This window comes from Callorhinus ursinus, unplaced genomic scaffold, assembly GCF_003265705.2.
Source record: "Callorhinus ursinus isolate GAN/ISIS: 27379988/994484 unplaced genomic scaffold, GSC_fseal_2.0 scaffold47, whole genome shotgun sequence".
Classification (NCBI taxonomy): Eukaryota; Metazoa; Chordata; class Mammalia; order Carnivora; family Otariidae; genus Callorhinus; species Callorhinus ursinus.
This window is the reverse complement of record NW_027397109.1, coordinates 2,091,370-2,105,286: the sequence shown is the minus strand read 5'-3', so window position 1 is coordinate 2,105,286 and position 13,917 is coordinate 2,091,370. Positions and strand designations below refer to the sequence as shown.

The window sequence follows — 13,917 nt, the reverse complement described above, 5'->3', positions numbered from 1 at the left end:
ATTCAAGACAGCCCACACTCCGCATCGTGTGATCTAACACAGTCACCACCAGCTCCCCACCTCCAAACCTCCATGCCAGGTCCCCCACGCCTGCCAGGAGACCTGAAGGCCGAGAGGAGACAGAGGAGGGGGTAAGAGGCCAGGAGAGGGGCGATGCCCCTCTGGTCTTCCCTGCTCGGCACTGGCCCGGCAGAAAGGGTGAGGCGGCTAGCGCCCGCGGGGGGTCAAATGATTGTATTTGGGTGGGTGCTCGCCGACATATTTGCTGAGTAAACCTCCCTCGCTGTGCTAAAGGCGAATCCCCGTTGATAAATCCATCATTACCGTTCGGAATCAGGGAGGCAGCCACACCACTAAATTCATCTTACATTTGTAGCGCTTTAATAGACATTTATTAAATGCTTTTAGAGAGAGGCATGGGGCGCGTGATTACATCCTAGTTATAGACAGAACATAAAGACCCACGTTAACACCCATTTGCAGGAAGGAAGGAAGAGGTGGGGAGGGGGTAGTAAGGCAGAGGGATAAAGCGAGGAGAGGCGAGGAGAGATGGGGCGGGCGGGGGCACAGAGCCTGGGCGTTATTAGCAAAGGCTGCCCAGCAGGGAGCAAGACAAGAGCCACAGGAAGTCGCGGGCTGCGGAGCGGAGAAGTCCCCGCTCGCTTGGCAGTTCCCTGGGCTTCCCCTTCCCTGGCGCCCCCCTCCCCCACGCACTTGGCAGCGTCGGGGCGGGGGGAGCTCCTTTTCTCTCTACCAGGGCACAACGGATGTTTGAGCTGCCTCCGTCGACCCCCTTCTGTCCCCACCCCCCACATCTCCTTTACTTTATTCCAGGCCTCTCCAACTGAGCCTGCCTGGAGCAGCCAAACTAGGGGGAGAGGAGCCTCCGCACTTCAGGACCCTAAGCGTTCCCTTAAAGCATCCTCTCATTCTCCAAAACAGTTAGCCAGACAGCTGAACCAGGCTTCCTTTCAGCACAAAGCAGTCCCCGTGGCCACGGGGCACGATATCCTTGCTGCTCCAAGGGTTCCTTGGCCTGACTTAGTCATGCCCATGGATCCCTCCTCCTTCCTGCACCAGGAGGGCTCCAGGCCACCTTTGCACCTCGACCACCTCATGCCTGGAGCCCTGCCCCGGACTTGCCCTGCTTCCCTTGACCTCAACCTCAGGAGCTGGGCCTGCAGGAATGCCTGGGCCTCAAAAGGGCCTAACGCCTTCCTGAGCGCCCCCAAGGCCTCATCTAAAGGCCCAGTCACCAAGCTCCATCAGTTCTGCGAGTGCCCTCACTCCCCTGGGACGCAGCCACCGACCTGGGCCAGGAAGGCAGCGGTCAGGACTCCCGGCCCTCCCTGACTCTTGGTAAGGAACACTTCCGCTATCTCAAAGTTGCCATAAGAAAATAAATACAAGTGACACTGTGCTGGGCCAAAGCTCATTAGTTCGTTGTCCAGGGCTAATAAAGGAACAGAAGCGCAAATTATAGAGTTCAGCTCCAACACACGCTCTGTCACCCGAGATCAGCGTACCGCGAGCCTGATTCCAATTGCTCTGAACTTGCTGCGCAGTTTACCCCCCCCACCCCCTTCTACGAGCAGGAGGTTGGTGGAAAAATATAGTTCCAAAGGGGGTAATGATCAAGCTTTTCCTCTCGGAAGCCTGCGCCACCTCATTTCCCATCAGTAATCCCAATAAAATTAACGTCGTGGCTGCAATTGAAAAGAGGAGGGCCCGCGACACTCCTGAAATAACACACTCTCCCCCAGCAAAAGGTAAAAAGCAAAACGGCCCTTTGTTCAGCTAATTAACGAAGGCCCAACTCCGAAAGCAGATGTGTTTGCTTAGCTAATCACAAGCATGTTTCTTTCAAGGAACGTCATTTCGAAGGGGGCCGCTCCGGGGGATGGGAAAGGGAGACACAGCACCCCCCCCCAGGCCCTCTCTGCCTCAGGGGTCTCTCACCCCAGACTAAGATCCAGAGGCTGAAACCAGGCAGCCCATCTCTCACACCTTTCTCCCCCTTGGCCCTACCCCAGAGGCCCAATAGGTACCTCAGAGCTCGACGGAATGCCAGGCCTGCAAGACACGAGGGGGAAAAAAATAATAAAAGTTTTAATGACACAGATGCCATATTAAATGAGGCAGTTTTACAATTCACTTTGAATAGGACGCTAACTTATTACAAGTGTGTTATCAGAAGGACGATAAGATTTATAACTCCAAGAGTCAGCTTTTCGCCTTAATGACAATGGATGTTAAGGGGAGGAAATCTGTTCTCTATTAGAGAAGATGAGAGTCCCTTCCCTGTTTTCGGGCCCTTACAGATGGGTCCAGGAGAGCAGATACCAAGCCCCTTTGTGTCTCCTTATGAAAAATTATCTCTTTCCCCTTTGGCTATGAAAATGGGTCTCTTTGCTGGGTGAGCACCTCGCTCAGCTTTTGAGCTTGAGCTTGAGAGAGGGCGAGAGAGAGAGAGAGAGAGAGAGAGAGAGAGAGAGAGATCGGACAGGAGACAGGGATGGGGATGGAGGTGAGGGGGTGGGGGCGGTGCTCAGCCCTCCGGTTCATGCAGCAAAACTATTTCCCCGTCTTTCTTTGCCATACAAAAGATGGCTTTCCCCTAAACCAACACAGTAAGCAAACTTTAAAAAACTGGGGTCCTATTACAAACCAACGCCCAGCACTAACTGCTTTAAAATTACTGCATAATTAGATTTAGTTGAATTTCACCATTAATTAGGCAGCCGCACTGCAGGGAGCCTTTGAAATCTGAGAAAATGGGAAAAATCATCTGAAGCACGTTTTTAAAACCCAACTTCAATAAATCTTGACGAGGCCCGGAATTCGGAGAGTACCTCGCTTCCCTCCCAGGCGGCTGAGGGTAGGGGTCTCCAGGCCCGGGCAGGGGCTGGAATTGGACGTAACCGGCGATCCCCCCATCCGCTGAGAACTCGGCCAGGGCCAATCCACTGTCTCTCCAGAGGCCCTCTGAAGACCCTCTCTGGGAGGCCAAGTCTGTCCCACGGCCGGCCTCGCCTGCTCAAACCTATTAAAGAAAGGGGATCCTCCGCTGCGGGCGCACTCCTGCCAGGGGCGCCGTCCACGCAGGCTCCCACATTTCTAGGGCCTGCGACCACCCGCCCGGAACCGCTCTCGGCCGCTGCGCGCCCCCAAGCCAGCCCTCCGCCAGGAAAGCCACGTTTGCTTTAACTTTGACAGGCAAACAGCAAGTTCTGCCCACGCCCGGCGGGGTTCGCAGCCCAGCCTCCACTCCCCGCCCCCCCCCCCAGCTGGACCCGGCCCGCACAAACCCCGGCGCAGCCCCTGCATTAATGAGCGCGAGCACTGACCAGGTCTGTAAATACTGGCCTCTCCCCCTCCCCCTATACCATTCAAACATTTAAGATGCTTTGAGGATACAGACTTTTGCTTTTTCTAATTTGGCTCCTGTTGGGAAGGGAGACATGAAATAAACTCTCCTAATAATTATACGGGGCGGGGAGGGGGCAAGAGAGAGAAGGGGATACTGCGTTACCAGTATTTTCCCTGCGAATTCTGCTGCTTTAATTACAGAATAATCGAGGACCGCACTCACTCGCCAGCAAGAGTTTAAAAGAGGGTTTTCTGCCTGCAGATGGAATGGCCTTTAGCCGCCCCCCCTCTTTTTTTTTTTTTTTTTCTTTTTGGTAACCAATGTGTTTTCTATTACCCGGCCCTGCAGTGCCTGGCAGCCCGGCGCTCGCGGTGCAATGGGAGACGCCATGTTGGCTCAGCTCATAGGACCAAGTCAAAAGCGAGCTTCGAGGCAGAGTTTCACACGCTCGAGCTCCCCCTGACCGCCCCCCGCCTCCGCCCCCCGCCTGTCGCCGCTTCGTGCACATCCAGGGAGTGCAGCTCCGCGCGCCCGGCACCCCGGACTTTACGGGGGCGCTGGCGGAATTCCGCCGCACGTAAGTGGGGGGCGGGGGCTGGGGGGGGCAGGCACTTTTCCGCAGCTGTTGCCAACTCCAAGCCCCCGTCCCTGCGAGCCAGCCGGATGCAAACGCAGCCGTCTCCGCAGAACCAGCCCCGGACGTCGCCCGCTAACTTTGAGCCCCAGCCTCTCGCGGCCCAGAGAGAACTAATGCTGAAAGGCCGAGGCAGGGCGACCGCGAGCCGAGCGAACGGGCTACATTCCGCCCCCCCCCACACACACACCCCCAGCTCAGTCTTCCCCCAGGTTTGTTTGAAAGTGGCGAGAAGCAGCGATCGCCCCTCTCTCTCTCCTCGGACTATTGTTGCATTTCGCGTCTAACTGGGTTCTCTCACACCCCCGAGCGCCAAGAGGAGGGAGGAGGAGCGGGTTGGGAAAAGAAATAAAGCGAGCTCAGATCAGATGGAAAAAAAAAAAAAAAAAAAGCAAGGAAAAAGAGACACTTAAAGGGAAAGAGTCGCCATGTTTAGCAGCTTTTTTAAAGATCTCGTCAATTTCACACAGAACGCACTCGCTGGGTCCCAGCCCTCGTCTTTTGTCCAGTTCAGTTGCAGCAAAGATCTTTTGTTCTAACTCAGCGTGAAAAGAAAAACTTTCTTTAAATGCAATAAACTTAAACCAAACTCAAGACTCTAAACAGATCCTCCTCCGGCCACTCTAAACATATACAAGGGGTTTTGTTTTAACCGTTTGAAAAATTTTGGGTCCTGTTTTTCTGCCTTGCAGACCCCAAGCTCATTGCTGAAACTCAGAGAGTGAGAGAGAGATTTCCAATGACTAGAACACATGCTTAAAGCATAATAAAACAGGGACTGTCTTTTGCTTTGAAAATCATAAATTATAATTTAATGCCAATAATAATTTACAACAAATGGCTGTTTACAATAAACTAACACAAAACAAACAAGGAAAAGGGCCTGTGTTTTACTTATTAGAGAAACTTCACACACACATGGATAGCACTTGCAAGAGGAGAAAATAAACAACCGACAAACCTCGAGCTAAAAGGTCAGCGATATTCTGCCCTAAGAACATACTTATATTTATGTATGTATATATCTACAGAAAGAAGCTGGGGGTCAGATGAAGGACTCTGCTCAGATGCACAAATCAGATTTTTCTGGTCTACATGTATTGACTGGAACTGAGTATCAAAGTTTAATACACTTTACAAAATGATCCCTTTTCTTCCGCCTCCCCTACCCACCCGCTTTTCAAATTAAACCACAACATAGTGAAGTATGGTGGGGGTGGTGGTGCTGGAAAGCCTCAATAAGAACAAAATTGCAAGCTCCCACACACTGAGCTTCCTTCAAACCAGGAAAAGAGACAGAGGAGGGGAAAAAAAAAAGCTCCAAAACAAAATAGTTACTACTTCCAAATCAGCACACCCTGTAAAGTTTCCTTCCTTTTTTCTTTCTCTTCTTTTTCTTAATTTGGCTTCTAAGGACAAAGGATCCCAAGAGCAGTACAGATTGTATCTACACAATCCGAAATGTCAAAATGTCGATGTGTTTTTATGTACATAACTCCAGTGGAAAAGACTCCCTTGACCTGTGGTCATGCTCTCACAGAATGAACGTAAAGGGGGGAGGGGAAAGGCAGGCCAACGGCAAGTTATCATATATACACTAAAAACAGACCCTTCAGCGCTCTAAGCTATATCACTGAATTTGAAATCCTCTCAACAACCAAGCTAGATGAGAACCACAGAGTATTTTTAAAAATCACACCTACTTAAGAAAAAACTCACTGCAAACAACTGCCCTCTATTTACAATGCTGTGATTAGCTTGCTAGAACTGTCTTTTGCTTAACTGTCAGAAATGTACAAAACAGTATTTTTTTCTGATCATAAAATAGATACTGATCTCAAGATTTCTAATACTTTCCACAATACCTTCCCTAAGCAGGCACTTAAGTGTGACAAATATAAGGGCCTTTTTTTTCCTGGAAAATCCATTTTTAATTAAAAGGAGGATTAAGGTGAATGGGGGTGGTTTACTATATCAGTATGGCACTTCCTAAACCATAGATAAACCATTAACTTCAGCTTCTCCCCCCCCCCCACACACACCCAAATTAAACAGGCAAATACACTAGTCCACCTTTGAACAAACTGACTGAGGGGAGTAAACAAATGGACCCCCGGCCCGGCTCAGCGAGAGCTCACAGGGGCTCTTCTGGATGAGAAAGACAGTGAGTGGGGACAGCCAAGCAGATTTCAGATATCAAATAATATTTTAATTTCTGAATACTTTCAATTTTCCTTGGAATATAACACACAAAGACTCGACCAAACAGTTCAGTTATTATAACTTTTACAGTATACAGAAATGTTGCACTTAAAAAAAAAACCTTCAGTTTTTTTAAAACACAAACTGTAAACTCTAAGATACTGAATCAATCACGTTACCTATAAGTGCCAACAGTGTTATTTTGTCATGCTGATTTCAATGGTATTTTTTTAAAAAGGGAAAATATCAACAATTATAATACAAAGGGTTTGCAAATATACAAACAGATATAGGATTTTCGTAACAATTCAAGAACTAAGCGGGACCCAATTCAAATTACAAAAGTTCACTTTTTATTCAAAACCTCAGCATGTGTCTTGGACACATTCCTTGGCTGCCAATAAATTCCACAGTTCATTCTCTTTCTTAAAATATTTTTAAAAAGCTAGGTTTGTCATGGTGTCTTTTTTGGGGGGAGGGCAGGGATGGGGAAGTTAAGTGTTGTATGTGGTTCCTCCAGTTTCAAATTAAGAGTGCTCAACTTCACCTAAAATTTTTGGTCACCACTTGTAAGTGCGTTTCCATCATCTTTGAGTTGCCTTTTAAAGTTTTATGTCTTCCTATGATATTTTCATGGACTCAGTTTTAATTCTTGCAGAACATATATTTTAAGGATACACAGTTTTTAAGAAGCCAAGATTATATCAAAACTTATTATAGAACCACAGAATAAACTGGTTTGGAACCAGGAAAGTACAAAAAAGAACAGCTAGAGGTACATAGACACAGGACAATTAATAATTTGGAAAAAAAAAAAAAGACTTACTTTCTCCATTCTGCTAATTTTCTCCCAATCTCCTTAAATGCACTTTTAGCAATATTTTTCAAAATTTTACCAAAAAAAGAAAAAGACTAATTTCCTTTTTATACAAAAATGATAAGTAGCAAGTTGTTCTGACCGACACAGGAGTTTGTTTTTTTTTTTTAATGCATTCTGTAAAAGTTCATTTGACAGTCTTTTTTTTTTGAAATTCACAGTCCATTAAATTCTTCCCCTCTCTTCTTTTAGCAAACTTGTAACATCCTTTTATATCCTTTCTTAACAGAAGGAATTTAAGCAAACAAACCAGTCTTTTGCCTTTTCTTTCTCTCTGTTTCACTCCCCCTTCTTATTTTGATTTATTATTTATTGAATTGCCATATACGGCCAGTTAAAACTGCTGCCGGACAGTAACATATCCCGGATGAGGGTTTCGATGGGGGTTTTACCTACCAAACGGACGAAAAACAATTGCTCTATGACTGAGGAGGAGACCGTGCGGAGGGAAGGGAGGCGAAGCAAAAGCTTTCCGAATCGCGTTGGTTGGTTGGGGTACTGGCTCCTAACGTATTCTTCCAAAGCACACTGGGACTTTTCCTGCAAGCTTTCCACATGGGCTACATCAGAGAGACCACAGGCATCTGGAAGAAAGTTAAAAAAAAAAAAAGAAGAAGAAGAAGAAAAAGAAGAAGAAGAAGAAGGAAAAGAAGAAGAATTCAGTCATCAGATTAAGAGGTTTGAAATGGGTCACATGAGGTGTGTGTACAGGGCTCTGTCAAACTGCCCCAACCGGAGTTGAAGCAAATGCCTCTCTGTACTGAAAACTTGGGCGGAGGGGAGCTGGCTGGGGGGCGGGGACGGAGTGGGGGGGAAGGAGAGCATGAGATGATCCTGGCGTATTTGCTTAAAGTCAAACACAGCTCTGAGCACTGCAGGCTTTCACTGTCCCAGTCCTCAGACTTGGGCACTGGGAGGCCCAAGCCAAGTGCATTGGATGAAATCTGGCTCAAGTCAGTAAACAGACAGACAAACAGATGAAACCAAAACTGCCAGGGCTCCTCCCCCTCCTCCTCTGTAAATAATAGTTTGACTTATAATTATATGGGGGGGGGGAGGAGGGCAACAACCTGGCCCAGCCTCTAGTAATGGCGTCCATGACCTAGCCTCAGATTCTCCCCAAAGAGGGCGACTCATTTTTCTCCAGTCTTTGAAACTGATTTAAGTGGCCCTTTAAAACTGATCTTGTCAGTACAGCCCTATTGAAGGGCAGCCATGCAAACTGTGATCTCTCTGTTCATTTGCGCTGTTTCTTTCCCCCCTTTTCTTCTCTCTCCCTTTTTCTCGTACCCCCCTTTATGTATGTATGTATTTATTTATTTTTTAAAAACCCAGGTCCCTCCAAGAAGAAACCCCTCCCTGTTATCTTCAGGAAAACACTTTTCTCTTTCAGATATGGGAAAAATACAATAAGTGCCTTTGAAAAGAGAGGCTTCTCAGTGAAGGCAGTGCAGGTTGTGACCTGACCTTTTTGGGTTCCCCAGACAAGACTGGGGCTACACATGCATATTGTGAATCCTTAAAACAGCCGCCACTGCCTCCAACCCAAGAACCAGAACACACATGCAATTTCCTCGTGTGTGTATCTAGGACTCCGCATGTAAAGAATGCATAGGTGTCTGTGGTCAGGAATTAAAAGATCTGTTTGCACAGGACTCCCTCCCTCTGCATTGGTACACTGTGTGTCTCCCTATGAATCAGATAAGAGGGACCTTTATCTCTTTGTGAGGTGATTTGCATTCTCCACATAGGCCTCTACATTTTGCAAATAGTAATAAATTAAACTGTTACGACAGTATCAGGCATTTCTTTCCTTGAAAGACCAAGGGTAAGGCTAAGAGCTAACAATGATAGCGAGAAATTAACAACACCCCCATCATCTGGGATGTTGGGCTGGGTGTAGCAGGGTTGTGGGATGGGGGTGAAGGTGGCTGTGGGGTAGGGGAATATCCTGCCTGTACACTTGCATCAGGCAAATGTTCTAGTTATGACAGTTCCCCTGAGAAAAATACTCCAGATCCAAGCCTCTCTCTATAGAGCTCTTCCTTGCCCAGACACTGCCCTTTAATTGATTACCTAAGGACTTTCAAAGGCAGAATTTGGGGTGGCTGTTGGGGGGGGGTTATGTGTGAAAAACAGCAATGTATAACAGACAGTGGGTTAAGGACTCAGAACCTGCAATCGATTGAGCTAATGACTGGGGTCCCCAGATTTCCTTCAAACAATAAGGAAGAGATTGTGGATCTTTTTGTCTGCCACAGGAACTACTCAGCTCTCCTAGTGTCCGGATTACAAGCTGTGGAAACTGCAGTTTCTAGGTTCCAAGCCCTACCAACATCCAAATGTTTGTTATTCTGAATTAGGAACCCCTCTCCCCTCTCAGGCATGACAAAGGGATCAGCTGACAACTTAGACCAAGAGTGTGGAGGGGGTGATTTCCACCCACTTGGGATAGGCTGAACTCAGCCTGGAGGCAGCCAAAAGGCTCAGGTGTGGCCCAAAGTGGAAAGCCAGACACCTTCAAAAATCGTTTGGCCTCAAGAGTTAATTAATATTAGATCTATTACTCACACAGGTTAAACTATATACAAACTAATTAGATTTCATAATGCAGTCAGTGATGGTTTTATATCTCTGGCAACATTCATACGCAGCCCAAGTTGGCATATACTTTGGGTTGTTTGAAAATTGCCTTAAGTGTTTGCCTGGGCAGAGGAAGCAGGAGGCCAGAGTCTTCCACCCCTTGCAGACATTCTGGACAGTTATGATGACCCTTTCTTCCTCTTGCCCCTTCCTGACAACTCTTCCTCCTCTCCTGTAAGATCTGCATTGTTTTAATAAGAACAGGATTTAGAAAATTGCTGCCCTCAGGTTGGATTTGCCTGGAGCTCCAACTCCTACTGGGTTAGCAGACAAACTTTTCCCCTGCAGGGCCAAACTTTCCCCTGAAGAGATGATGCCAGGACAGCGCCAGTGCTCAGAGGCATCTCCTGGAGGCTCAGCCAGGGTGACAGAGAGAGAGCCATGGGGTAGGGGAGACTGCACAGGCTCAGCTCGCCCAGAAGGCCGGGGCTGAGGGAGGGAGCAGGAACATGCATCCCAGTCTGGCAGGCCCCAGAGGCTTTCCCATGGCCCATTTTTCGAGCCTGTGTCTGAAGCAACCTTCCTGAAATCCACCCTTCCTCTCTAGTCCCCTGGACGGGCCTGGCGAGGCCCAGCACCTATACAAAGTTCCCACTCCAAGTTTGCACTCAACAGTTTGGCCTTTCAAGGGGGACGCTGGGCTCACTCTGGGGACTCCCAAGTTCTGAGGGTCCTAACTCTGAGCTAGGAGTCCTTGGGCAGGAGAGGGCAAGGCTCCTTCCTACCTGAGGTGAACAGGACTATGGCCTTGAGACAGCTGTACTCGGCGGAGTCGACGTGCAGCGCTTTGAGCTTCTCCACTTGCTCTTGGAAGATCCGTATGTGGTCCATAAAGGCGACCACTCGGTCGGCGGACATGGGTGAGGCGTGTAGGCCGGCGGCGGCCAGGAGCGGGGCGACGTGGAGGGGCATGGAGCACTGTGCTGCATTCAGCACGAACAGCTCGCTCCAGGTGAGGCGAAGCAGGGCCACCTGGTCGGTGATCTGCAGGTCAGGGAAGAAGGGGATGTTCCGGGCCCACTCGACGGCGCTGAAGAGCATCCGCGCGGCCAGTTCGCAAATGTTCTCGATGCCCATGATGTTGTTGGGCTGCATGCACTGGCTGCCGAAGCGCGACGTGGGATAGGGCTCGGCGCGCAGCAGCAGCGAAATATATCCGGACAGGTACGAGTGGCAGTTGAGAGGGTCCCCGTTGGTCAGCGCAAACTGCCCGTGGGTTGGCTGGGTGGGCGGCATCCTGCCCCTCTGCACCGCTGCGGGGAGGAAAGGAGACACCCCGCAGTTAATGACCAGCTTCATTCCCCAGCTCCCCCGGCAGGGTCTGCCCCAGCCCGACCCCCACCTGGCCCAGACCCCGCGCCGCGCCGGAATGGGCAGGCCTGCCCCTCTCACCGACGCGCCAGGGCCACAGACCTGGAAGTCGCCGGGAACCCGGCAGCACTCCCCTCAAGCCACCACCCAGGCAGGCTTTGGCGGCCTGAGCGGCACACTTGCCTCCGAGGCCCGCTCGGGGCTGGGCCGCCGAGGACCCAGAATTGACCACTTTGCCTCGGGGTCCCCGGCACTGTGGGCGGGATGTAGTATTCTGGGGGCATCATTCTTCTTTACTGCTAAACAGCTGATATTTCTTATTGATTGGAGGAGAGGGAGCGGGAGGGGCGAGCCTGGGGGGGGGGAGGGTGAGACGCTTTTGCAAAAGAAACAAGGGTTCACCCCAGACGGCCTGCGGCTACCCCGGAACAATTCTCCCTCAAACCCCGCAGCCCCAGCCCCAGCCCGGCGGGGAACCCCCCGGTGAGAGACGAGCGGAAAGCCGAGGTCTGGCGGCAGCCTAATCAGTGTGCGCGAAGAAAGAGAGACGGAGAGAGAGGGCGGAGAGAGAGGCCGGCCGAGGCGAGAGGAAGCCGGGGAGAGGCGGGGGAGCAGGCGGCCGGCGCCGGCGCAGCCCAGGGAGGGCCCGAGAGGGCTGGGGAAAGCTGGCGAAGCTCGGGCTCAGGCTGTTATCTGACGCCGGACCGGGAGAGTCGCTCTCGCAGAAACACAAAGAAAGCCCGGCGTTCGCTCGCCCTAGCCCGGAGCCCGCGCCCGGCGCCGAGCGCGCCATTGGCCGAGCACGGCTCGCGGCGCTCGGCGAATTTTATATCACAAAGACCCAACTCGCGCAGAGCGAAAGCAGCCGCTGAGGGCCCCTCGCCCACCCTTCCCTGCTCCCTATCGCGCTCTCCTCCTTTCAAAAGTGAAAGGAAAAAAGAAAACAGAGGTATTTTTTTTTTTTAGCAGAATGTTAATCCACGGAGGGTCACATGAGCGCTGCCCGGGCAGCAGCGTTAATACGGCGAAGTGCATAAAATTGCCATTTGTAATTTGAACCTCCTGTACAAAAGTACAATCTCAGGTTGGTTTTTTTTTTTTTTTGAGAAGGTGGGGGCTGGGGAGAGGGGTGGGGAGGAGGGACATATGTTGAACATGCAGGAAAAACAAGGGAGAGAGAGAGAGAGAGAGAAATCGAGAGGAAAGGCAAAGAAGTAAACCAGGCTTTAAAACAACAGACAACACCCCATCCCTCGCAGAAAGGCGAACTCGAATGAACTCGCAATCAATGCAAAGAAAATGAAACAGCCCGAAGAGAAAGTAGAGGAAGAAATCAGTCGGCCAAAGCATGCGGATTTGGGGGTCTGGGTTCCAGTGCAGAACTTGATTCTAGTATAAAACCCCTTTCAGCTGCAACACGAAGAGAAGAGCTTGGGGCTTCTGCGTCCTTACCCAGAGCAGGCTAGCCAAACGCACCCAGGGCCCCGGGACCCCAGGCGAGGGGGGGGGGGGGGAAATGAGAGGCCGATACCTTCCCGTCTCATGCCCACTTTGAGGCACTTTTTGAGGCGGCAGTACTGGCACTGGTTGCGGTGGTGCTGGTCGATGGGACAGTTCCGGTTGGCGCGGCACGTGTAGCTCAGGTTCCTCCGCACGCTGCGCTTGAAGAAGCTCTTGCAGCCCTCGCACGTGAACTGGCCGTAGTGCTTGCCGCTCGACTTGTCCCCGCACACCACGCACTCGATGTGCTGCTGCTGCTGCTGCTTGTCGCCGCCCGGGCCGCCGGGGCCGCCCTGGCCACCGGCCGCCGTCTGGGCCGGCGTGCTGGCCGGGCCCCCTTGGCCCGGCGTCTGTGGCGTGTGCGGGGCGCCGGGCGGCGGGCCGGGCACAGGCGGCGCCTGCGAGGCCTGGCTGCCCTGCGAGCCGGGCACCTCGTCCTGGGGGTCGCGCCACGTGCTGACTACCATTGCCATATCTATGGGGGCCGCGTCCGGACTTCCTGCTCCCCTGGCTGCGGGCGGCGGCGGCTCCCGGGTCTCGGGCTCCGGCGCGCCGCCTTTTGTGTGTGCGAGGGTGCGAGAGGGCGCGGGAGGGCGCCCCGGGTGGCTCGGGGGCTGGTTGGTTGAGGTTGATTAGTTTTTCCTTTTTTGTTTCTGCTTTTGCAAAGTTTTGTCGATTGCTTGTCTGGCCCGGTGTGTTTGTTTTGTTTGTTTCCCTCGGCTCAGCTTTGTTGGTTTCGGGGGGCTTTCCGCCCGGAGGGGAGGGGAAGGGGCCAGGGGAGAGAGAGTGGGAGCAGAACGTGGAGAGAGAGGGAGGGGAGGGAGAGCTGCAAGTCGATTGTCTGGCTTCAAGACAGAAGTAGGAGGCAAAAAAAAAAAAAAAAAAAAAAATCTCTCCAAAGATCTCGCTCGCTCTCACTCTCTCCCTCCCTCTCTCGTTCACTCTCTCGCTCTCAGAGCTGGTGTGCCGAGGAGTTGGAGGAGGAGGAGGAAGAGGAGGAGGAAGAGGAGGAGGAGGAGAGGCGACTGTCCGGGGGCCAAGTCCAGGGCAGCCCACAGTCAGCCATTCAGGAAAGCCATCGAAATCAGGAGGACTGGGAGAGCGGAGGCGCCGGTCGCGGGCGCGCCCAGAGAGCCGGGCAGGCCGGGGCGGAGGCCGGCGGCCCGCGGAGTGGCCGGAGCGCTGCCCGGGTCCGGGGGAATCAGCATGAAAGTGGTCCGCGTCGGGCGCTGCGCGGCGTCGTCCTGGCGCTGGGCCGCCGCCGCCGCCGCCTGCCACGGGCGCCCGGCGCGCGCCTCGCTCGCTCCGGCCGCCGCCGCCCGCCTTCGCCGGATGGAGGCCGCTCGCCGCTCCCTGCGGGCCGCCCGGGCCGCCGCCGCC

General features: G+C 51.9%; 1 protein-coding gene across 3 annotated transcripts in view; it reads right to left on the bottom strand.

The window, feature by feature from the left end:
• Window positions 1–4,787: 4,787 nt before the first annotated feature.
• The window catches only part of NR2F2 (nuclear receptor subfamily 2 group F member 2), a 15,059-nt gene continuing 5,929 nt past the window's right edge, over window positions 4,788–13,917 (bottom strand). The window contains exons 1-3 of one of the 3 annotated variants that reach the window (XM_025893302.2): window positions 12,569–13,159; window positions 10,452–10,979; window positions 4,788–7,667 (exon numbers count right to left, since the gene is read on the bottom strand). In XM_025893302.2, the coding sequence (XP_025749087.1) occupies window positions 7,393–7,667; window positions 10,452–10,979; window positions 12,569–13,010 (1,245 nt within the window). In that variant the 5' untranslated portion in view covers window positions 13,011–13,159 and the 3' untranslated portion in view covers window positions 4,788–7,392. Of the gene's footprint in view, window positions 7,668–10,451; window positions 10,980–11,220; window positions 11,385–12,568; window positions 13,160–13,917 lie in introns of those variants that run through there. The other 2 variants (XM_073882475.1, XM_025893303.2) reach the window with 2 other exon arrangements.